We start from the raw sequence: 25,409 nt of genomic DNA on the forward strand, positions 1-25,409 counted from the left end.
GGAAACCACGACTTATTCTGTTGTATGAGTGGCAACAGGTGGCTACACAGGTTTATTTTGCTTATTCTGGGTATGGGAGCGCATTTTATTCTTATGACTGGCTGATATAACGCCACTGACATATAGCGTTATATATAATGTAATTAGCCGCTCAAGTTGGGGAGTCACTGGATAACAACAGAAAGTGTTAGGAAAACAAAACTAAACAACAGTAGTCAAAAACAGTTTTTAAATATTTTAAATCAGAGATGCAAGTAAACTTTTGTTTACATTAAAATGTGCTTTTGACTACGCGGTGTAATTTATTAAACACATTGATAGCGTCACTTTTTTTTTTTTTTTTTACACTGAAGGCGAGTTTTGGTGGTTGGAGAGAGTCATTCAACGCAGCATAAACTCCCACTTAACAGTTAAAAGCGATGTTGGCTCTCTTGCGGTTCTCCTCCCACTCAGCCAAACCCACATAAAGCACTTGTCAAAATTGGGAACGGGACCCAATTTATCTCGCCCTCAACGACCACGAGCAGCGATGGCAGACACGGAGAGCCACGGTTCGACTTTCCCCGACATCGTGGAGCTCAACGTGGGCGGTCAGGTGTACGTGACCCGGCTCGAGACCCTCACGGCGGTGCCCGACTCCCTGCTGTGGGCCAAGTTCAGCCAAAGTTCCCCGGACGAGCTCCCGAAGGACGGCAAGGGTCGCTTCTTTTTCGACCGAGACGGCTTTCTGTTCCGCTACATTTTGGACTACTTGCGGGACTCGGAGCTCTTCTTGCCCGAGTTCTTCAAGGAGAGAAGGCGGTTGCAGAAGGAGGCAGACTTCTTCCGGCTCCCGGAGCTGTCGAGGCGCCTGGCGGCCCCCAGCAAGGAGACCTCCCCCACGGAGGACGGCGGGGAGCCGGAGGAGGCTGAGCTCGCCAGCCCTACCACCACCACCACCACCACCACCCCATCCTCGTCGTCGGACAGAACCCTGCGCTCGCCCGGGTCCGGCGCGGGCTACATCACGGTGGGCTACCGGGGCAGCTACACCATCGGCAGGGACATCCAGGCGGACGCCAAATTCCGCCGAGTGGCCCGGATAACCGTGTGCAGCAAGATCGGCCTCGCCAAAGAAGTGTTTGGGGAAACGCTGAATGAGAGCCGAGACCCGGATCGAACCCCGGACAAGTACACGTCCAGGTACTACCTGAAGTACAACTTCCTGGAGCAGGCGTTCGACCGTCTGGCCGAGGCCGGCTTCCACATGGTGGCCTGCAACTCCACCGGGACGTGCTCGTACGCCAGCAGCGACCCGGGGGAGGACAAAGTGTGGACCAGCTACACCGAGTACGTTTTCAGTCGGTGAACTTGTGAGCCAAGTGCCAGTTCGTGACTTCTTTTTGCAGTGTTTCACTTATAATTGTCGTGTTTTATGGGTACACTTTGGAACCAAAGTGGGGGTTGATTTCCTTATTTGTGTATACTTTGTAAACTAGGAAAGAGTGCCGATGGGGTTCAGAGAGAGCAGGAGTCAGTCAGTTCTTTAGATTAGAAAATACTTCTCGGGTAGTCAATAAATATCCTTATGCAACACTTTATTTCTGTAACTCTCAGTTTGTGCTTACTTCTACAACATTCCTTGAAAATAACGTCCCATCACTGGCGGCTATTTTTTAGAACGGGGCCACAGGCTCCATATGTTGGTGGGTCATTGCTCTAGAGTCTAGAGCAAGGACATAAAGTGTAGGACATGAATATCGTCATGTAAATATGATGTTTGGTGTTTAAACGTACATAATCATACATGTGTTATTTTTAAAACAACGTTCTCGGTGATACTACTATTAATACACGTCTTGATTTTGGAAATTGTTTTGGGAATAATTGTAATCTTTTGTTGTGTAGCTGATACATATGTGAAAGAAAAAGGAATGTTTATCATACAACTAACTAACTGAAGTAAAACGTTTTCACTGCAAGAATAATATTCAAAACTGGCAGTCAGATTGGCTGACTGATTCTCAGATTTTTTAAGAAAGCCAAAATAGGCTGTGATATCTACTGTATGATCTGTACTGTATATATTTAACCATATTAAAGAAAATGTGACATGGCAATGCATCCTGTACCGCTCTCTTGTGTTCACTGTTACTATTTGAAAACTGGCATTCAAAGCCATTCATGGCACACCACCATCAAGTAACATTTCGCAGATTAATTTGGTCTATGAAATGATGTAATCTGCACACTCTGGTGCTATTGACGTGATGTCCGCTTGTGTTAGTAGCGTGGAGGAAGCCACCCCTGACAACTGTTGAATGATCTTGCGGTTGCAACTGTAACTGAACCTTACGCCATCAGGTTATGTGCCGAAACGGGCTCTATCGTTAATGTCACACGAGCACCCGTCCAGACATTTAAAATAAATGCAAAGTAACACTGTTTGTTCCCTCTGCACACGGTGAATTGACCCCACATTTCGACTGCAGCTCCTCTGACCCAACCAACTGAAAACACAACCTACTCGAGTAAGAGCAACTGTTTCCCATCACAAAGAGCTCATTTATTTCCCTGGGCCGAAAAGCAAGATGGAGGAAGATCAGGGGATTTCTCTTGAACAAATCAAAAGTCTCTTCTCTTCTGTGATCACGCAAATTCAAGCCATGACCAAATATGTGCCGATACACAACATGAGCTCAGTAAACATTTTCAAACAATCCCAAATGTCCAGAAATCACCACCACACATAAACTGCAAATCTATAATGTCCACTCGAAAGGCAACGCTCCCTCCTACACAAAGAGCGGCGTCTACACGAGCGAGATCGAATCGGCTGTCATCTGACCCAACCATCTGTGCCGGAAATAGGAAGGCTGACTGTGACTTTTGAGACGTCTTTACACAAAGGACATGCTGCTCCAGAACCAGAACAGTCAACTGAAACGATACAAAATCCAAAATGCATGCAAGATTCGCTTTTCACTCAAGGCGAAAAAAGCAAATCAAAAGGAACGCCCAGAGACGAGATCAAAAGATTTGCATCCTTTTCGAGGGGGTCACGAGTGAACATTCATCAGTCTGTGACGTTTCAAACTTCAAAAACATATTCAACGCATCGTTGGACGTGTCCATAAGAAAATGGTGAAAACGAACATGCACACAGCCACCACTCACTGGTAGAGGAGGAGGAGAAGTGAGCCAAGACCATTTGCAGATTTGTTGGCATTCTTCGAATCAGCTTCTATGGGAACTAAATTTTTCACACTTTTTCTCTCACATCCTCTGCCGCTAGCTAACTGTAATTCTGTTTCATTTTCATACCTTGCGCATCGCCTCTGACATTCAGGCATAACGGCGCTTGGTGTTCACAATAGCCCCGATGCATTGGCTCTTTGTTTAAATCAGACGCAATAACAGAGAATGAAATATGAAGGCCCCTTGGCGACGGCAGAAAAACCTTTCCCCCTGTTATTTCAACCGTCTCGCTCGTTCCCACCGTTTCCATTAGCGCCATCAAGTTTTATTAATGTGCGTCTGGCCATTCTCAAACTCGAACTGGGAAACACAAGACGGACACATTAGTTACTTTTGTTTTTCTTCGGCGCTTCTTTTTAAACGTACTAGCAAGCAATGCGACAATGGAGCTTGGTCGAGTCCAGGAAAACGTCCGCTCAAGCAAAAGCCCGGGCAATTGTGAAGGGTTGAGTGGCGGTTTGTAATTCGGAAAGACTAAGTTGAGGGGTTCGTTGTTAATGAATGGATGGCTCTACTTTAAGAAACGGCACAAGGAGAGATGGACTTCGTTTGAACGCAGCTTTATTTCAAAACCCATCACTTCCTGCTTTCCGTTTCTTCAGCCAATCAGAAGCTATCAACATAAAAACATGGCTCAGCAATTATTAAACAACAGAATGTAATTTAGGTAATCTCGACATGAAATAATATGATGCTCTAACAAAAAATGATAATTAATAAAATAACATAAGCTTGGAAGTGTGATAGGTCATCCAGGGCCAAATACGAAGTTGTGAACAAACACAAAATATGACCAAAATGCTAGCACCTAGCTAAGATAATAATAATAATGAAAAAGCAGAGATGGGCATTATGGTATAAATAAGGATGGAGGGACAATGACGGAAGCGTACCCAGGTCGCGGACGGGGGTAAAGTGCACATCTCTGTCAAAAAACGACAGTCCACATTTGCAAATAAAGTTAATTAGCATTTTGTCGTTGTTCAAGAATTCAAAATGGCATCCGTTCCAAAAGGTTGAAATAGCAGACTTGCCTACGTTTTAAAGTGACGCTTGCCGATCCTTTCTCCGCCATGCTCCTTAAAAGCACTCAGAATTGTTTTTAAATTAGTTCACCAAAGGTCCACAATGATCTTGATGAATCATTTTGAGTTCACATTTGAACATATCATACAAAATGTTACATTTCTACACTATATGTATTTTTTTTTTCACAAGAGTTTGCAGCCAGTGTGTCATGCTAGCGTCTCGTGAGCAGAAGAGTATAATTCAAAAGCTTTCAGTGTAATTTATTTTTATTTTTTTTTTTTAAAGAAAAAATGTTTCTCCATTCTGCCGCTGTCAATGGCCATTTGTGTCGGCCATAACCGCATCTTGGAAGAGATATTTGTAAGATTGGCTTCCATGAATAATCCATGAGTGTCACAAGGTTAGAAACATGTCCGCAGACTTTAAGAATAATCTGTTGATGTTTTGTCTAGACAGCCAATATTCAGAATGAGTTCTTTCTTTGACCTTTCTTGTGTGTTATCCTGAATGGAATTGCATTCAATCTGGTGATAGTCGGTCGTGCCGTGGTTTCCTGGCCTTCAAGTCCTGTTCAAACTGAAATCGCGCATCATCTCATTACTTGTCCCCTCCAGTGAAATATTTGGATTGAGTGAATAGATTTGGATTCAAGTGTGGTTAATCATTGAGTTGAAGACACTAAATTCCATTGTCCATTCATTCATTTCCAGATGACATTTTCTCATGAGGGTTGTGCTGAGCCGGAACCTATCCCAGTTGACTTTTCCAGCAAATCTATTCCAGCAAATATCCGGCCTAGCCAACAGATACTGTAGCTGCGCGAGAGCCACTCAAACAATGCTGAAGGTATGCAAGTGCTACAATCAGACAGCTTTGTTATCATCGTAATGGATAAACTTCACTTTTTTTTTTTTTTGGCCCAACTTCCTCTTCACAAATGAGAAGCGATGCAGCTTTTTTGAGGCCGCGCTGTACAGCCACATTTCTATAGACATAGAAAGTGAAAAACGAGAAGTCCACGTCGGATATTTTGCTGCAGAACCACGAAACGACTAATGCGGACATTGCGATTTCCTGCTGTGACTTACGAGAGCTATTCTTGTGAAACATGAATGAGGACCATCGGTGGACTATTCTAGCATGAGAGTAATCCCCAGATTTCATCCAAATATTAGCCAAGGGAATGTGAATTGTCACTCGAGGCATGACGCAATCGGAAGGTTTGAAAAGTTATTTGAGGCAAAGACACAAGATCGTCACGCTGTAGCTTTTCTGACCACAACCATAAATTCGAATATATCAGAGCCAACTCGTGATTGGACTGAGAAAAAAAAAAAAAAACACCCCGCCATCATCAATGATTATCAGCACGAATTGGCATCAACAAGCTGATTGAAGCGCCGCCATGCCCGCAGCTCGTATCCCTGCAACTTAAGGCAGCTGCTTTGCCTTGTATTTATCCTGAGTCGAGAAGGGTAAATGCTGCCAGTCTCCGCTGAGCTGCTCTCGGCACGCAGCGGCAAACCGGAGATTGGTGCGGCTTCCAGTGGCAAAGCTGAGCCTTACACGATACTGGTAAAGCGTGAAGTGAAAGGCTGCCAGCCCTCCTCAGCAGCGGGGAACAGAGAGGAAGAGAAGGAACATCCTCCTCCCCTGCTGCGGCTGCCTGGGCTTCCTCTTCACACCAAGTGCCCCCGCACCCCCCACCCCTCCATACTCCCATCAACCTCCCGCATACTGTCACAGCTTTCTGAAAGGGCAAGACATGAAGGAAGCTGATTCGAAACCCATCACTGATCTCACCATCCTGTGTGTGTGTGTGTTTGTCAAAGCTGAAGACATTTTTCAGTTCGACAAAAATACCACAATTATTTTACATGTTTGGGGATGTCAATCATATGCGCTAAACCAGGGTCGGGCAAACGCGGGGCCTTGACTATTAAAAAAAAAACAAAAACAAAAAAAAAACAAAACAAAAAAAAAAACCAAAAAAATTTATTGATTAATTTTTACAAATCAAAATCATTCTTCAAAACACAATGATAATCACGTATTGCATGGTTCCCGTGAAACTTGAGTGATCCAAAGATATGAAAAAATATCCAGCAAAATATGGCAAAGAAAATTGGAAAAAAAAATCAGTGGACATGCAAATCTGCTGCTGCCAAACTGCAAACATGCAGGGGTAATTTTTAAGTTGTAATATGACCAATCACCACTAGAAGGCAGACACGCTTACATTGGGTCCTTGTTGTTGGGTTAGGATAATGAACCTTTAATACTTGCATTGACAAATGTATTATCATAAGATATATTAAGAGCACCTATTTTGCACATATGCACGCATTTTGTCGATTTTGAAAATTGTATTTGCGTCCTGCACCTCGTTTTGAAGTGCGTGGTCCTTCGTGGCCTCCTCCAACATTTCAATGGCCCACCCCTGCTCTGAACATTGTGGTCTTCATCAAAGTGTGCTAGCATTTGTTTTATTGAAAAAAAAAAAGAAGAAAAAAGCTCTGCCAGCTGATATGGTCTGAAAATGAAAGTATTTGTTTGATGCACACTTGTGCCAGTGGAGAAAGTAGTACAAGATAAAACATAATTGGTTGCTTAGTACTATTCAGAGAACACAGAATATTTTTTCAAGTGCCAAATTAAAAAAAAAAAAAAAAGATGTGGACATTTTTTGTGATCTTTGCCAAAATATTACGGCTCATGTATCCACCGCTTTAGAAAGTTTTGTGGAATTTGGTGAAGCAGTTTTTGCACACTCCCGCGCACCCACTAAAACGTACTCCCTCCACCGCTCGCCAGATAAAATCGACATTTTGTTGCCTCACGAATAAACCCAACATCGTTTTTGCCACACAGATATTATACGTGATCATTAGGATGGCATCTATTAACTCACAAAAGGAGGCAAATGAAAATGCTGCCTTTTCTTCCCATCTAAATGTCACCCGTGACAAACAGCTTCTGGGAAATGTTTAGCAGAGATGTTCCACTGTAAGGACGCTTGCCAGATATGTCCTGACTCCACACCGCTTCCTGTCTTCCACGCTTTGGAGATGAAGTTGACACTGTGTAGTCATGCTAGACTGACACTTAACCACAGCAGACTTTTTCAATGCAGTAAAAAAACAAGCACAAAAAAAAAACCATCTCTTTTTGATACTTTCCCTCCCCCCCATTATTTCCATTTTAATGTGTCACTTAAATGTCATCATTTTATTTGCCCTCAAATGTCGGACGTATTGCAGGACCCAAGTTGGAAATGTTTGACTCAATTCTGCACTTTACAGAGTAGGTTTACTTTCTAAGACTTTCAAGACTTCCTAAACATGAGCTGCAGACATCGTACCATGGCACGAGATGGGGGAGGAAAAAAAATCGTCAAACATTTGCAAAGATAAAGACTTTCAAAAGGGAGGCCGGAGAAGGAAGGAGTCGGCACACAGATGATAAACCTTATAAGGCAAGTCAACGGTCACGCGTTTCTAGGGGGAGAAAAACATTTTTGTCGAAGAAAATAGTACTATTAAACAACTCTAAGGCCTCTCCCATGAAAATGAGATCAAACGTATCGGCCCATGGGATCTAACCGGGGGGAAGAGGAAAAAAAAAAAATTACTCTCAGGGTATTCAGCCAAAACAAAGGTCACCGCTGTGAGGTCACAAATCAAAACAAGCACACCAGTCCTGGAAACTATTCTCATCATGCTGAAGATGGGAACATATGGCTGACAGATCTCTCTCCATATTTCACGACTTGTTTTTCACCCATTAAAACATGTCCAGCTCACGGACTTTTAGCATTCGCAAAAGTAAGTACAGCCACAAGAGTATTGTCAGCGCCATTGCGAAGAGGTGCGTCCAAAATGTGATCATTGGAGATTGGTCACGTGGCACTGTCAGTGGTACGAGTTCACAATTTTCACCGTTGACATTGGTGTCCAACGTCTTTTAACATCAACCCAAAACACATTTTGAAGCTCGAATATATTGATGAAGCTCCAAAAAACAACATTATTTTGGGGCCAGTGAGTACATTTTCTTTTCTTATTTCCAACACATACTTGTCAGGAGTACACCAAAAACTAAAGAGCCAGCCCATCCTGAGCATCTGGAGCACATCTCCAGCCCATCCCCAGCAGACGCACACACAAAAAGTCGACTGCTCCCTTTGGGGAAACCACACGCCTCATTCTCTGAAGTGACTAGGTCATCATAAACTCTCGAAATGGTCATCTATCATTGTTTGCCCTTGTTCAACAGCCAAGTTTATGTAGAAATTGTCTCCAAGTCATTTCACTGGTGGGGTTAGTTCAAACTGGCTAATCTCAGGGAATATAGTTGTTATTACTATATTATAAACACATCTTAACGGTTTCATGCTGCTTTTGTGTGCAGTATGTATCCAACTTCATTCAGGTCAAGCGGTGAGCATATCGAGTCTATGGACAAAACTGATTATCACTGCCGTGTCACAGAATGAAAAACTCTACAATAGATTTGGAAAGCGCCGCAGAGCAGCACTTCCCCTATTTGTGCACCACAGACCCTAAAAAGTCTTCCGTCTTCCATCTTGCTTCACTTCCTGTTGAGAGACTCCCAGACTTTAAAACATGTGACACGCTTCGAAAATTGAGCAGAGCTGCATTCAGGGTATGCTCCTAACAGAAAAGGAGGCATTCTCGCACGTCTCAGGACTGTCGCTCATCAGCATCAATGTGTACATGCAATGCACCGTAAAGGCATTTAAGTATCGACTAGCCTATTACAATATAACAAAATCAGAATCAAAACGGCAACCTTTGGGTTTGGAAGACACCGTTCTGGATCCAAATATGGAGATCAGACAAAGGCTCTGAAATTAAAGCCAGAATTGTTCTCGTAATGTGCACCGAGGACACGGCTGATGGAAAAAAGGCAACCAAGTAAGGTTAACTCTCTAATACTTTTGGATATGATAATTTTAGAAATCAACACATACAATTAGAACTGAGTTCAACCTTTAAAACAAGACAAATTTCCATCACGCAGATCTTAGCGAAAAAGCAAACCAATTATATCCCGTATTTCCGCACTATAAGGCGCACCTATAAACCGACAGTGCGCCTTATAATCCGATGCGCCTTCTAGAGGGATCAATATTCTTATTTTTTGGACGTAGCATTTTAAATGTTCCGTAAAGGGCTTTGTTACAGCTGCAGCGGTCGTGAAAGCGCTACTTATAAATGAAATGTATTATTATTACATAAAGCTGTGTTGTATTGTATTCTTGATATTGTAGCTCCATCTAGTGGATGCATAACACAACCACAGCCACTGTTGCAGCTTCCATTCTGTGCGCCTTATAATGCGCTGTGCCCTCTATATGAAAACAGTTTTACAATAGGCCATTCATTGAACATGCGCCTCATACTCCGAAGTGCCTTACAGTGCGGAAAATACGGTACATAAAAATAGACTACAGAGATGAATTATGGCATGACAAGTGAGACGGCAAACATAAGGACAAAATTCTGTGAAAATGTGTTGCTTTCCAAGTTTATTACAAACATACACGTACATCAGATTGACATGACACGAAAAACGTGGGGTACTGCAATGCTGCCACATGACTGCTTGTGTTCACTGCAGACCAAATTAGGAAGAGTATTACTTCAATTCAGAGACGTGCCCCCTGCTGGTACACATGAAGAGCAAAACCCGAATAAAATAGTGCACAGTGTTTTTGAACACATTGTAGTTGTCAACAGGAGCCATAGCACTGCTTCTATACCAATGTGCACACGGTGAGGTAACATTTCAGAGGGGGGGACAAAGTGCTCTCATACAAATACATGGGCTTCCAAACAGGGCTTGTATGCAATGCACCGGCTAATAATTACAGTAGGTTTACTGTTCCACAACGACAGCAAAACTCCATCGACAAAAGCACTAGGCATTTCTTTATTGGATAATCCATTCACACCGAAAAAAAAAAAAAAGATTCCACTTGTCATGTTGATATAAACTTTCAACAATGACCAATTTCAAAACGACAGCTTGCCTCATCGACCTTGTATTCCTCCAGTGACGCGATCGTCCTCACTTTGAGGCTTGTTCTGCAAGCGTGAGTTCTTTGTTCTCGTCACACGCTTGGGGAAGTGGTTGCTAAAATGTAATCAAACAGATACCACTTGGATTTTCATGACAAACACACCAAATGTTTTGTTATTCAAGAACCGGATCATTTTTCAAGACAGAAGTGACTCTGACGTGAAATAGAAACAATCTCAATCACATGAACAGAAAATAGGTCAGTCTGGAAGTATCATTTCTGAAAATTTAAGATGGGCCCGACGTAAAACTGTACCACTCACATTTTAGTTGGAAATAACAGGGCTCACAGTATGGCTTCTTGTTTCGGACCCGAATCTGTACTCCGGTGTCTGTTTTTCCAAGATATTGCTGGCAGCCCACACACTGAGGAGGAGGGAGAAGTGAGAAAAATGCAGTCCAGCTGACAAAAATAGAGGCCTTTGCTTCAATACACTTTTAAAAAAATTACATTACAAAGGCACAGAACAGCGCTTTAACTCTCCCGTACGGTTGCTGAGAGAGACTCACCACATTAAGGTCTGAAAAAGATAACGCTTGCAAAAGGTGCGTTAAGTTTACATCTACATTCTAATGAACTCTGGACCGCTAAACTTGAAAACCCACACCGTGTGACTTTTTTTTTTTTACAACTGGCATCTAAAAAGTGGACAGCACACCCATCAAAAGACAAAAAGGCGCGACTTCAATTCCATAATGTCACCACATACCAGAAAAATGGCAGATAAAAAAAAATATATATGTATTCATCTTATAACATGACAAAACGTAAGCATTCAAATACGATGCATCATACTCGGCCAAGAAAAATGCGACTCAACTAAGAGAAAAGAGGGTTGGGAATGAATTCAGTTCCATCAAATATCACTGAAGAAATGGGAAAATTTAGGTCGGAAATGTAGGTCGGTGCTCCCGATAGCGTTTAGGCCAGCAGGGAAGGCCTTGCTCGCCACTGGGTATGAAAGAATGTTTCCGATTGCAGGTTACAGTGGTGTTCATTCTGCAAATGACAGTCACGTACACTTGAATTGGGACCGGCGACACTCCTCGACCGCTTCAATCGCATAGTGGACAATGCAGTTGCCCGTGCGATGCATCACAAGTGTACACAGCAATGTGGGAAGACAACGACAGTGGTACCTCTACTTATGAAATTAATTGCTTCTGGAAGAAATTTCTTTCGTATACATTTTTGTAAGTCGAGACGCGTTTTGCATGTAAATGCCCTAATTCGTTCCAAGGCCTCCCCATAATTCAGACGTAAATGTTTCCTAAAGCATAAAAGCGCATCAAAATATGTAACAAATACACGTTACAATTAGATTGCACAATAAATGAGAGTTGTGCACAATGTAAAAAACAAAGACTAGAGTCAAAAATACAAATGATGGTCATTTAACTTTTAACTGCGTCCTCTTCGTTTTTTGCCCTCTTCAGTTCATGTTCTCTCTCAGAAGTGTTTTTTGCCTGGCGTTTTGTTCGGAACTGATCCAAGGACTTTTGCCTTTGTTGGCTTTTAACAATCCTTTGAAAATGCCCAAGGCAAACATTAGCATAGTGAGCGATCGCTCGACTGGTGAACACTTTTTCTGGGTGATTCACATTTTCGTCAAACGATCGGAAGGCCTCATGGCCCGAGGGGCGAATGACGAGGATGCTGCATAGACACATATCCATCTATTTACACACAGCTGCGGACGGTAGAGGTCTCTCTTAGCCAATGGGATGCCAGGAAGATGCTAGGTACAGTAATAGCCAATGGCAGAGCAGCTATAAGTATGTTGCATTCAGGAAACTCGGAACTGCGAGTAGCAGCCCATACTGTTTTTTTTTTTACCTTTCGCATCTTGAAATTCCTTTCGTAACAAGAGGCAATGTTTTCCTGTTGAGGCGTTTCGTAACTTGAAAATTTCGTTTGAGGAGACGTTCGTAAGTAGAGGTACCACTGTATACTGGTGAGCCGCTCTTCAACCCAGTGGGATAATTCCTTCGGCCAAAGATAACCAGACTCATGTGAGCGCACCGTCACCCCGGTTCTTGAACACCTCACCTGAAAACAGGCAAAATGGAAGCAGAGACTAAGGGCGTCAATAACCATGGCCGCCCCACTACTCAGGTGACCTTCACACACACAGCAGGTTCTCCTTCCGCTGACCATCCTGGGGCGGCACACCGCGCACAAGGGTAACGTGACGCGCTATGACGACCGTGGGAAAAGCGGCGTTTGCGTTACCTGGCAGAATGAGAGTCCTGGGTGGGCGCGTTTCTCAGGGATGACCTCGATCCGTGAAGGTAACGGGCAGAAGCGGTTCTGCTTGGCCCGCAATAACCCGCAGCGGCCGAATGCGGTCGGTCATAACCTGCCGTAAAGGATGAACGAGCACTTCCGAGGGTGTCGAGAGACTCGTACCTGCGAGCACAGACGCGCCAATTGACACAGCTGACAACGACCGAGCATAAAAAGAAACCATTTCAACAAAATGGCAGCTTTCAACCTCTTAAGGGGCATGCCAATGTAGATGGGCTCCTTGTAGTAACTGCTGCTACGCTGGCGGATCCAGCTGTTGTCAGTCAGAAGCTGAGTTCTCTTTTTCATCTCCTCCAAGATTTGCTGCCTCTCTCGCTCGGCCTTGGATGCAGGCTCTTCTTTCCATTTCCTTGAATCACCTGGAGAAAGGAGGAAAAAACAAAAAAAAAGCCTACAAGAATAGAGGCGGCTTATACAAGAAGAAGCTCGGCTAACCTTTTGGTTGTTTGTATGAACCGGCTAACGCTGGAGTTGACAAGGATTTTAACCTGCGGGAGAGGGCAGAAACTCAACTTTTGGGATACGATGGCTGGAAAATTTGAGGAGAATAAAACGTTAGAAGTAACACGTTAGCTGTGAAGGTACCCTAAGACGGGAAGTCTGTTTGTTCTGACCTGTGTGCAGGAGAGAGCTGCGCAAAGCCAGAGGTGCCCTCAGCCCTGAGGTGTCATATTAGCAGCAAGTTGTCAGGGGAAGAAAAAAAAAAAAAGAAAAGCAGAATGAGTAGCAAGCGGATGAAGAGTGGGCTTGCCAGTCAAAAGTCATTATTGTGCATGTGACATTTCTTTAAAAAAAAAAAACAAAAAAAAACAGCTCATCGAATACTGCACAGTGCAAATAGTTCATCTGTAATGTAGGTGACAGAAAAATGGTGCCTTACCAGTCTCTGTCATTCAGATGATCCTTCAGTGTGAGATTTGGAGATTCAAGCGCAAGTTCTTCAGGGCTCTGCTCCGTTATTTTTGTCAAACCATGGAGATGAATCCCTCCTGGAGGGGTCTCGACATCTTTGCACATTCCAAAGTTGTTCTGCAACAGCACATTTACATTTGCTGGAGCAGGGTGTGACGTAGGGAATCGCAACGTCATCAAACGGTGGTTTCGTGAAGCCATTCGAGCTACAAAATGTCAACCGTTTGGCCACACAAATATGCAAAGGTGAAGCGGAGCAATAAACATCTCGCAGAGCAATGGCCTAATTTACAGAAGTAAAAACGTACATAACGTTCAATAACAGAAAATCAACTTTAACAACACACCTCCTCAATGGCGTCGCGTTTTGCCTTCTGCCACTCTGCCTCCAGCCTGTGTTGATCTCGCTCATATTGCGCCTGAACGATGCAACAAGCACACAACATCTCACCCACCATGAGGACTTTTCTGATTTCTCCCGGCTGCTGGTAACAATTTTGACCTGAAGGAGGCGCTCTTGTTCTTCCTGCCACTTCTGCTGGCGTCTCCGGTCGCCTTCCTGGTCCCACGACCAGCTGGATGAGGGCGGCATGAGGCATGGCACGTGGAGCTGCACACACAGACTGGACATGATCACCCCTGACACACACACACACACACACACACACACACACACACACACACACACAAAATGCAGGACTATTTTCGCCCGCTTGATGTATGACTGCTGCAGCGACTGAAGGGAATTCTTTTCAATGGAAAACTTAGTCGACGGAAAGTATGCGGAAAGGAAAGAGCGGGGAGGAGGCCAACAAATGGTGGAAACTTACATCTGATATTGCAGATTCAGAACCTCCTGTGTGGAAAAAAAAGAGTGACAGTAAAGAAAAAAAAATAAAAATTTCAATCTCTGCTACTGTATGGATCACTAATCATCAAAAACCAGGCCACCCACTTTCTGGAAAGACAAGGCTGGCACCACTATGGAAGGATATCGTCTGAATCTGAAGCATGAACTATTTTACAGCTTCAAATGGAACATTCACCTGTTAATTCCACTTTCAGCTCTAAATTGGACTGCAACCCCTCCCCAAAAAAAAAATCACTTGTGGGTGATTGGGAGAAGCCAGGACAAAGCAACCGATAGAGCGGTCAGGGAGTTGAACAGGATTGGCTGTTGCTGGCTCGACTGCTTTGGCCTGGCTGGGCTAGAGAACCGGAGGTGACGATTGGCTGCTGAATTTAGAGCTTCAAGTTGAATTTGCATGCAAATATTGAAAGAGCAACTGAATGTTCCATTTTTGAAGTGAAGTGTATATTGAATACAGTGGACCCCAGCATATTTGCGCTTTGGCAACTGGAGATTCATCAGTTTACAGATTTTTTTCTCTCCAATATTTCCAAAAATGTGCAATATTTAAATTTTTTTTTTTCTTGTGGGGAGCCAACCCCCATTTTATGTGAGGAAAAGCCATTTGGTGGATTACGCCTTTTTATGCAATAAGCAAACAAATACATTTTTTTTTTAATCGCCATCAATCATACGCAGATTTTTGCCACTTACATTCTTGGCCCCGGTCCTGTCTACTGCATTGCATTTTCATGCTAATAAAATTCTGCGTTAGCAATTCAGATTCAGATGGCAAAGTGATACTAGCAGACAATTCACTATTTGGACAAAATAGAAAGTTGAAGCACACAAATCACACAGAGCTAAAGTAGAGCCGATACTTTTGTTCATATTTTATATTATGTGGCAACTTGCAAGCAATGCGGAATTGCATTGTCCCATCTGAACTTTGGACCTTCAACGTGAAGCAATTAACTAGGCGCTTAAAACCTGAATATGCAGTAACCTTCAGGTCTTTATATGATCATAGAGCTCCGCGTGGTTGTATCGTTGTGTGTATCAAAGCTTCAATAAAAACAAGGCTTAAACTTGGTAGATACAATTAAAAAATGTCAGGGTCTAAAAATGTGTGTGTAAATTAATGTCCTACTCTGCCAATCGAGACCCAGTTTCATGTGACGGCAAGGAAATGCATTTCAAATAATCTACCGCTCGTGTGTGAATGAGCCCAAATTGGATTTGCTCAGGCTGCGTTGGCGTGCCCGCAGCAAAACAAAAACTTTTGACTTGTGTTAAGAAGAGAAGTCTTAAAAGCTTTGCACGCAGCGCAACCGCCACATCACTCCATTACCGCACAAGTAAACCCATGAGCTGAACCCCGCCGCGCCTTATTGGGAAGAATCCATGGTCGCAGGAGATAAAACAAGACAATGGGTCATATTGTGCCATTAAAGATGAAAAAGGGAGCGTAAAAACCAAGTCCGGTCAACGCATCAATTGTTTGCACCAAAAGGTGCCACACAACAGTTCGTTATTTTGTTGCATGCGAACAACACACATGCTAACATCCAATCCACAATGCATACAAGCAACTCCAATTGTGCGAACAGCAAACACGTTGACAACACGGACGTCAACAGGCGTCAATTGTGTCTTCCTTAACGATGCCGTTCACATTCTACGAAGGACGAGGCAAACATTCCAAAAGCAGTGAGTGTCTAGTTGGCCCCGTTTTTAGTTCATCTCGCTTGCCGGAGCTCACCAAGCAGGGGAAGAAGCAGTTACTACTGTATTTTGACTGGCATCAGACAGATGGTCAAGGAGTTCAGAGATGGCCACCTCTACTCGTCTCAACCTTCAGACATATCTTTGGCAGGGAAAGGGCACCGTTGATTGATGGAGATGCGATTCGAGGTCAATGAGGTAGCACAGAGGAAATGTCGGATTTTGGGTCAGGAAGCCTTTTGTCAGTAAGGCCTTACATCTTTAAACAACAGCAACCGCCCAAACACGGGAGAAGTTGACTTTTCCTATTGGCCAGGGGTGTCCAAACTACCGTACGGGGGGCTTTTTTTTTTTTTTCCGGCCTACATCATGAGGAATAAATAAATGAAGACATGGGCCACAAGGCTAGTTAAAAAGGTGGGAAAAGTGAGAAGGGAGGGTGTCAGAAAAACAGGTGCCATGACTACGAATTAATTTGTTGATACACTGGATACATTTTCACATTCAAAGACGCAAATAAACCATTTATGATGACAAGAATAAACACCGTAGTGAATGAAGAGAATTCAAAGTCAAAGGCAAAAATTGTTTCTTCCACTTTGTGCTATATGGCCGATTTATGAAGACATCCCTTTCATGATCCTCAAGGAACGGATGGAAAAACGGTCATTTGACTGCACTTTGTTCTTTTTTGGGCTCCGAATGTGAAGATGCGATTCGGCCGCTGTTAAGTGCATAACCGGATCTATTCTATGAGAGAGAGGGCTGTTGGACACCCCAAAAACTTGGGAAAAAAAAATCCTAACTATTTGCGCTTTAACACCTTCAACAGACAGCTAATGAAATTGACGAGACAACACAAACAATATTGATTTACTTTCTTTACTGACTTTAGCGTGTTTCAAAAAGTTGGAAAAATTACTTTCATCCTTGCACTCTTCTGTATGCGGCCCTCAAACAACAACGTTTGGACACCCCCGTGCTAGTTAATTTAAGAGGGTAGCTCAGAAGTATGATGTTCATAATTTATATTATTGGTGTCCCGAGTGAGATACACTGGAAGCGGTTTTGACTGAGGACAATTTTCCGATTCACCTCACGGTTGCGCAGGTCTCGGGCCAGCCACTCCAACGAGGGCAATTTCGACATTTCATCAGATAAGTAGAAAGGACGCAAGAAGGCCTTCATTCCTCAGCTCACCCTTTTCTTCATAGCCTCGAACATCCGTGGTAAGAGCGCCAGTTTGCGCGGCGGATGCCATTTTTTCCTCCCGCAGGCTGGAGCTCAGGTGCGCTGCCAGATCGCCGGCGACGGTCGGGATCTCATCAACTGCACGCAGCTGGCAGAGCTCGGCCGGGCCGCCTGGCGTGACGCGGACGGCCGTCAAGAAAATGAAGGTAGATAACGGCGCAGACGGCACAACACAAACAAGATTTAGAAATGTTTTGCTCAAACCAAAATGGAGAAATAAGTCGCAGTGCTGAGAACAAGGCTGCCGCTGCAAATGTTAATGCCCCCAATTCCTGGAACTCGCTTCTCCTCAAAGTGTGTCATCCATAAACTTTTCAATAAAAGTGCTTTTGACTGCATTGTTTTGTACAATTGATGTCCTGATGTTTTTTTGTTTTTTGTTTTTTTTCCGGGTAGTGACTCCATTCAAGCAAAACAGTTTAAAGCTCCCACAAAACAAAAGTTTACACTGCTTAAATATTTATGGTTGGCTTCTAAAATACTCCTTTAAAGTTGTGTCGAACGCATAACTGGAATCAAATTTGGAATATTATATCAGGCTAAATGCATTATGATCCCCCGTCTTGCCCATAATAAAACAGATGCTGATCCGGACCAAAATGTAACTTAGCTATGATAAACAAATGGCTGCATAAACTTGCACACAGAATTTGCGCATAAAATTACTGCAATAGTGACGACGACTGTTCAATTTTTAGCTAGATGAAAAATATTTTACCTGGATGAATACATTTTATTCTTGTGCCAGGAGCTTCCCAACGGGGTTGGAAACCAGAGTCCGGTCTACTGTTTGGTATGGCGGTAAGACTAACCGTCAGGTCTCGCCGGTCAACCTGAAAAACACATGAGAGCGCACACACTTCAGGTTGATACCCACTAGTCCAATGTCACGCGTTTTTTCGGATGGAAATTGGATACTTGAAGGGGACTGCTGCAGAAGTCGAGTCAAATCTAAAAAGTAGGTGAGCAGCTATTACATATCCTGTTGGTCAACTCCAACGCCCTTGCGACAAACTGATCTTTGCAGGGCACATTTGTGATGGTTATGATTCAACGGGTGTCGTTACTGTCGTACTAGTGTTGACAATGATTTGATTCAATATAGGTACTTTTAAGAAGACCACATGTCCAAGATGTTGAATTTAGCGGCAGCAATAATCAAACATACCTTGGGGACATCAACGCTGGCGCTCCTTGGCAGAGTTGTGCCTTCGCTGTGCTGAACCTGATCGGAATTGTTCTGCAAGGTGTGGTCAGAAAAACTAGTCCACTGTCCCTTTGCAAAAGCAGTCTGCTCGACGTGCTTCGCCGTCCGCACTAGATCGCTGTGGTGTGGAACTCTGAGGTAAGACGTGGCGGTCTGTCTTTTGAGCGGGGCGCTCGCAGGTGGAGATGGCGTGTCCTCTCCTTCACGAGCCCTCATCAAGTTCTGGTTGTCACTGAGCTGAGTGAATGAACAGAAGTTTCAAATACAGTACAAACAATACATTGGCAGACTAAAAAGATATCCAAGACTTCCCATCAACTGACACAGCTGCATGTATAATTAATGGAATGCGGGGAGGCAGTAGGTAACTCATACTCGCGTCACGCAGCTCACGTTACATTAACTGCAACGAGCGCTGCCTCTGCAACCACCTGGGCGCTTAACTTCAACGTGTGTGACACACGCACACAAGACAGACAAAAGCAAAATATATCGACACGCAGTGACGCGTTCACACACAGAATTAACCTGAATCATCTGTATTTTTACGTAACTATCTCAAATTGATATCCAGACTCTTCATAATGTACGATCAAAAGTACAGTGCTTGTGAGGACAGTGCAGTTCAAATGATGGAGCTCCCGTTTGAAAAAAATAAATCACAAGAGTGTGAACAAGTCAGACAACTGATGAGAAAACAACAGTTGTCAGAGCATACATAGGCTGTGTTTTAGTGAAGATAACGGGGCGTGACTTGCGCAGTTCAAATGGAAGCTCAGAAGCGGTGCTGGAACAACTGTGCACACTGCTTTGCTTGTTTGGTTGTTGTTCCTTTCGCAAGAACGAACATATTTTTAAGCTTATCTGGGTGTCCTCGGTATTATTCATGTTATTTTTCTGCAACATCAAATTCCTCATACTTAGGTTGGCTAGGACAGGGATGGAGGGGATAGAATTCTAGTACTGCCATTTTAAAATTACATGTACGTTAAAAAAGAAAAAAACGTGCATTCATAATACTGCCTTTCTAAGAGTCAGCAAAATTTTAAAGTCTCTTTCATAATGTGTGGAGGTGAAAAAATCGATTCACTCAATTATTTATTGATTCAATAAATCGATGTCAAAGTTCAGACTCGATTTTCATGATTTTTCCAAAAAGCAAAGGTGAAACTACCACTCTCTTCCAGCAGATAGCAGCGAAGAACCAATTTGTTGTGGCGAGTCAGCGGACAAAAGCATTCAGCAGCGTCACACGACGTCATCAGAATGCGCCAGTGCCCGAGCCATGAAGCCGGCTCTTTCTGAAATGTGACTGACTTATCTGGCTGCAATGAAGTACATCATTCAACTCATGGATTGTTTACAATTGTTTTAAAATGTTAAGAAAACAATATATTACTTGAGGAAAAATACCAATAACTGACATTCAATCTCAAATCACAGTATAACCAATAATCGTGATATAAATCTAATTGTCATTGTGGTTTGAATCGAATCAGAAGTGAATCGTCCCTTCCCTACAGTGGAACAGTAAAATGGAGAAACAACAGAGATGAAAATGACTTGTTAATGTAATGACCAATCGCGTTTACTGGGGGGGGAACAAGATAAAAGTAAAAATTGCTTTTCAGAATGTTATATACAATGGTTTTTTTTTTTTTGAAATGCAGCGCTACATTGACTACACTCACATTGTTCCGTTTTGGTAGTGTTGACATCCCAGATGACTTGGTCCCAAAGGGCCTAGCTGTGATAACAGACGAGAGGCGACAGGAACCCTCCGATTGTCTGAAACCACGAGGAAGGCTGGCTGAGCTGGACCAAGAAGCAGCTCGAGTGAAATACTTTCTGGCGCCTGCAGCGGACTGACATCTACTTTTGTCTTCTGACATGTCAGAAGGGCTTTCATGTCTCTCCATTTCTGACAAGGGTTTCTGGTGGGAAAGGTCTCTGAAAGCAACAGAGATATCCACACTGCTTGCCGATTCTGCTTCATTTGGAGAAACTAGGGCGCCTACAGAAGAAATTTGGGCTGCATCCTTCTCTGGCTGACTCACAGCAGTTACAGGTTGAGCAAGAGCAGAAACGTCTCGGGCTTTGAACTGGGTTTGGGAGCTAAAAGCATTGTCTTGCGTTGGTGTGGTTACTGCTGCTCCAGTTAATGCCAAAGATGCAAAATGGGTCTCCACTCCCGTGATGTTCCCATCAGCGGCAGGAATGGATCCAACTGAGTGAGCCTGACAAAACAACAAGCGGAAAACAAACATTACAGCACTGATATAGCCATTTTAAGCGTAGTTAGAATTTTCAATCTTTGGTAAAGCAAAATATTTTTAAATCCGACCTATTTAAAGAGTGCGCACACAATACAAAAAAAGAAGGTGGATGAAACTATTCCTACCTAAAACGCACAACTAACAACAGTTCATGAAGGTAACTATGCTATCAACTTTGAAAGATGCTATATCGGCTTCCTTCAGCCTTGAGGACTGCTCAAGGATGCACGAACTGACGTTTTCGGCATGTAGACCACTAATGTGTACATACCGAGCAGCCAGCAAGACAAACAATGGAGGAGGGGTAAAGAATTGCGTTTTGAAGCTGTAAATACAGTTCCAGTTTCGAATTTGCAAGGATGAAAACATTCAGGTTCGTGGTACACTCAATGCTGTTGACGAGGTGTTATCGAGCTTCAAAAGCAGATGGCTGCTACTATTGCAGGGAAGGTCCTCCACTGCTCAAAAGCAGCAGAAGCAGGACTTTGATGCAGAAGCATAAAAAGTAGAGCGACTTTTCTTTTGTTTAAAAAAATAAAAATAAATGTAAACTTACCTGTGCGGGGGAAACTTCATCGTGGTTATACGAAGAGGCAGGGCTAAAAGACACCACAGTGGCATAGCTTCGAGTCAGTGGAGCTCGACTATGTGTCCGGAAAAAAAAGCTTGAGAACTTTGATGGAGGGGAAGCGGAGTGCGAGCGTGGGGCAGGGCTCTGCCTTTGTGCTGACAGCTGGTCTCTGGGGAATTGGTTTGTAATGGAAGAGGAGTCAGAGTAATGAAGGCAGCAGGAAAGATGGAGGATGTGTCACATTACTCCAGTTCACTCTGCTATTCAGACAACGAAGGTCAGCGGCATTTCACACAAGTTATAAAACATATGGCAGCCAGCGACAGATTTTTACGTATATGCCTGCACTTTCCCCTAATCAACTTACCTTTCTAGCTGGGCGCCGGGGCCGTTTTCTTTCTTTTCGAGGTCATTCCCGGCTCCTTTGGCCAGCTTGTGAACGACATGTTCTCGGTCAAGGGACTTCCTGCGGAGATTGGACTTGGAGCTCTTGCGATGGTTCTTCCACTTTGTTAAGGCCTGAAATGGGTCAACGTCTACACGTTATAGTCCTGCTTCAAGACCAATTTCACACCAATCAGCCGATTTCCTTCTAATGGCATGTAAACATGAACGATCATTTGACGTGCATCTTGCCAGCGGGCCTCGCAGTCTCTGGTCGCACTGTGGCTCCTCCATTTCTTGTCTTGATTCCTTTTAACTGGACCGGTCTCGCAGCCCTCGCCCACTAATCCATTTCCTGGTGGGATGTCATTCAAAGATTTGCTTCTGTTGCACAGAACACTGCAAGAGAGAAATGAAGGCGATATCATAAAGTCCTTGGCATACTTCTGCCAAATTACATTGACAATTAACGAGTGCTTTCGTGGGCCACGTAAAATGATGTGGCAGGCCAGATCTGGCCCTCCCGGGCCTTGACTTGGACACCTGGGGTTCTAGAGAAAACCTTCTGTGTAGAACGATGAGCATGTGCACTTCTCTGGTTGACCTTCCTGAGTGGAAGTTGTCCCATTAAACCACCGTGATATGATCACTATCTACTTCTGAGCTACAGTTGAGATTCATCTTGGCAATCTCTTGATAGCCTTTTGGTCAGGGATGGACATCTGGCAGCTCATATGCAGCCTGCAACCACACTCAGAGCGGGGTTGCGGTTGGAGGTTGAATCCAAGTGAAACACACCAAGATACTGTGATCTGTGTACATTGGTTCGATAAAAGAACAGACATATTTTGGTCAATTGTGCCTTCTATTTGGTTAGGAAGTGCAGAGTCCTGTGGCCACTGCTAATGTGAGCCAAACAAAAAAAAAAAGTGACCATCTCCATCTTATAAGTTGCTCATCATATTGTAGAACAATTGTTTTTTTTCTTTTAGCTCCTCATAGCTCTTTGCCACGACGTGGCATATTCAATTTCCAGTAGGAGATTGTGGGAGTGATGGGAGAGTTAACACACCGACTTCCAATTAACACCTGAGACCTTGGAACACCTGAGTCACACGACACCAGAGAGGGGAAAAATGGCAACTGGGCCCAATTTTGACATTCACACCAAGGGATGTGGTCACTTTTGTCACCAGCATGTGAGATTTGTGCTGCGTGGTGCAAATTATTTTGTCGGTCTTATACGAGCTGTACACTGGAACAAAGTTTCATTTTCTTCAGTGTTTTCCCATGAAAAGACACACAGTCCCAAACTTTAAGGCTTTGGCGAGATACTATACAGATATCCAAGGAGGGCCAAATTCGGCATATACACTCGTTGTCTAAAATCATGTCAAACTTCGCTTTGCAAAGAAAAGCAAAATATAAATGGGGACACTAAAAAGAAAACAAATGGCAACGCAAATCCAGCCTGGGTTACGAACTTGGACACATTCAACACAACATTGACAACAAAATATCACATTAGCACTTTAGCGCCATCTACTGGCCAGCTCTCAAAACAACCAAACACCACATAAAAACAAAGATGCTTTGTACATGTTCCAAAAACTCTTTCACATTATAGACGACGGAGAATTCTTCGACGAGGTCGAGCTTCAAGTCGGTGTGACTTGGAGGACTCGCCATTTGTTTACTGCTTTCTGTTATCGAAAAACGGTTCAACGGAGGCCTGCTTTTTGCAGAAATATTACGTTTCTGCACAGCGACCTTTGCGAAGACAGAGGTTTTTGTTTACGAGGAAATTGCATTTTATCAGCAAGTTCAGATTGCCATCGGGAACATTTTTAAACTCATTCACAGCCATCGATTGCTACAGAGGCCAAATACGCACCGAACCTGCGAGGGTTGACAGTGAATGAGTGTTAACACACTCCAGTTGCACCACCGCCATCTCTCTCTAACCGAATTAGAATTTGATTCCAATACTCGGCATTTTGCACGAGGAAGAGGCAAACAAAAAAAAAAAGACAAAATAAGGAAAAGCTCAAAACAGACCACCCATGTTTCACATCATTGAGTGACAAGCGATGTCGTACCCGGTTAACGAAGTTGAGACGTTCCCATTTTCTTCTTTTCGTTTCCTCCGTAGGAGTGAAGGTGGGATGGAGCCTTTGAGCGGCTGCTGTGCGATATCCGTCCTAAATACTTGCTCAGCTTCCGCATCACTTCCACAACCTTTTGGAAGAAAAAAATAACATACAGATGAGTGCTCCGTCTTGTGTCCTGTGTGTTGTGTTGTGTTATTTTGACTTCAAAATGGCGCCGCGAGAGTGGCTGCCTTTCCAGGATTATTCTATTGATGTCACTTGGGTAGAAGATAAATACATTCCTTTGTCCAGACCACTAAAATAATTCATACACTACCCACTAGCAATGCTTTGTGTTCATTATTTTTATTTTTTTTTTACCTTTCCTGTTCAGCTGTTTGGTCAAAAAGGGGCAGTCAACCGTAAAATTTTCTTGACAAGAATATGTTCTACGCACCACCAGTCTTAACATTTGTGGAATATGAGTTAAGCAGCGAGATCCACCCGTGTTTTGCTATCTTATGGGGCGGCCATTTTGTCTTTTGCTGTCGAGAGATAATGACATCACAGCTGCTCAGGGAACGACCAATCGTGGCTCAGCGGCGTGTCATTTGTTCGTCACTATGCCATTTATTGGGTACTTTTCGGGTTCATGGAGGACGACTCACAAAATGGCAATGCCATTCGCATTGTGAATTATTCTATTGATGCCACTTGGGCAGAAAATAAATACATTCCTTTGTCCAGATCACGAAAATAATTCATACACTGCCCACTAGCAATGCTTTGTGTTCATTATTTATTTATTTTACCTTTCCTGTTCAGCTGTTTGGTCAAAAAGGGGCAGTCAACTGTAAAATTTTCTTGACAAGAATATGTTCTACGCAGCTCCATTAGTCTTAACATTTGTGGAATATGAGTTAAGCAGCGAGATCCACCCGTGTTTTGCTATCTTATGGGGCGGCCATTTTGTCTTTTGCTGTCGAGAGATAATGACATCACAGCTGCTCAGGGAACGACCAATCGTGGCTCAGCTTCAGAAATCAGGTGAGCCGCCTCCCGAGATGGCTAAAAAGTTGATTTTGCTGCTTCACCCATATTCCACAAACTGTAAAAATATTAAATCGGAATGTAGAGTTTAGACGAGTGAAGGCGTGTAGAGACAATTTTTGGATTGACTTCCCTTTGAGTTAAACTCTAGTACTGTACTTGGATTCATCAAGCCTAAATGGACCAGACGGACTAATTTTAGGCAGTGCTGTGATGCATGATTGACCACTAGAACCCATACAAGCGCGCACAAACCAAGCACCTTCACTACTTGGTCGGGGGGCTTGGGTATCTGCAGAGTCCAAGCTATCCACTGAACTCTCCCTCTTATAGCTCATTCTCCCTCCTGGATGACTGCACTCTCGGTGGGCACCGTCTTTCACACACGCATTCCCGCCCTCGTCGAGAGCCTGA

At 43.5% G+C, this 25,409-nt stretch overlaps 2 protein-coding genes across 2 annotated transcripts; one reads left to right on the top strand and one right to left on the bottom strand.

Moving 5' to 3' along the window:
• Window positions 1-365: 365 nt before the first annotated feature.
• On the top strand, window positions 366-2,103 carry LOC109519733 (BTB/POZ domain-containing protein KCTD12-like). The gene has a single exon (XM_019876439.1). It carries the CDS (start codon window positions 530-532, stop codon window positions 1,346-1,348), a length of 819 nt encoding a protein of 272 aa, XP_019731998.1. The 5' UTR covers window positions 366-529; the 3' UTR covers window positions 1,349-2,103.
• A 7,695-nt stretch (window positions 2,104-9,798) lies between these two features.
• On the bottom strand, window positions 9,799-25,401 carry LOC109519737 (LIM domain only protein 7-like). The gene is made up of 20 exons (XM_019876447.1): window positions 25,258-25,401; window positions 23,955-24,093; window positions 22,101-22,254; window positions 21,839-21,990; window positions 21,457-21,640; window positions 20,316-20,861; window positions 18,586-18,861; window positions 18,136-18,250; window positions 17,367-17,528; window positions 14,422-14,447; window positions 14,094-14,201; window positions 13,939-14,010; window positions 13,560-13,708; window positions 13,294-13,338; window positions 13,115-13,167; window positions 12,867-13,038; window positions 12,605-12,781; window positions 12,422-12,530; window positions 10,635-10,737; window positions 9,799-10,425 (listed from the first exon to the last, which is right to left on the bottom strand). The coding sequence occupies exons 1-20, from the start codon at window positions 25,331-25,333 to the stop codon at window positions 10,403-10,405; spliced, it is 2,841 nt and encodes a 946-aa protein (XP_019732006.1). The 5' UTR covers window positions 25,334-25,401; the 3' UTR covers window positions 9,799-10,402.
• Between the last annotated feature and the right edge of the window lie 8 nt (window positions 25,402-25,409).

This window comes from Hippocampus comes, unplaced genomic scaffold (assembly GCF_001891065.2).
Source record: "Hippocampus comes isolate QL1 unplaced genomic scaffold, H_comes_QL1_v1.1 scaffold150, whole genome shotgun sequence".
In the NCBI taxonomy this organism is placed as follows: domain Eukaryota; kingdom Metazoa; phylum Chordata; class Actinopteri; order Syngnathiformes; family Syngnathidae; genus Hippocampus; species Hippocampus comes.

What these genes read in the sequence shown, in the direction of transcription:
- LOC109519737 (XM_019876447.1), bottom strand. Translation starts at nt 25,333, where the DNA reads ATGAGCTATAAGAGGGAGAGTTCAGTGGATAGCTTGGACTCTGCAGAT. An exon ending in TCGAGGCTATGAAGAAAAGG is followed by an intron (nt 14,448 to 17,366) that starts GTGAGCTGAGGA and finishes TTTTCCACACAG; the next exon opens with GAGGTTCTGAATCTGCAATA. An exon ending in CTGAATCTGCAATATCAGAT is followed by an intron (nt 14,202 to 14,421) that starts GTAAGTTTCCAC and finishes CTGTGTGTGCAG; the next exon opens with CTCCACGTGCCATGCCTCAT.
- LOC109519733 (XM_019876439.1), top strand. Translation starts at nt 530, where the DNA reads ATGGCAGACACGGAGAGCCACGGTTCGACTTTCCCCGACATCGTGGAG.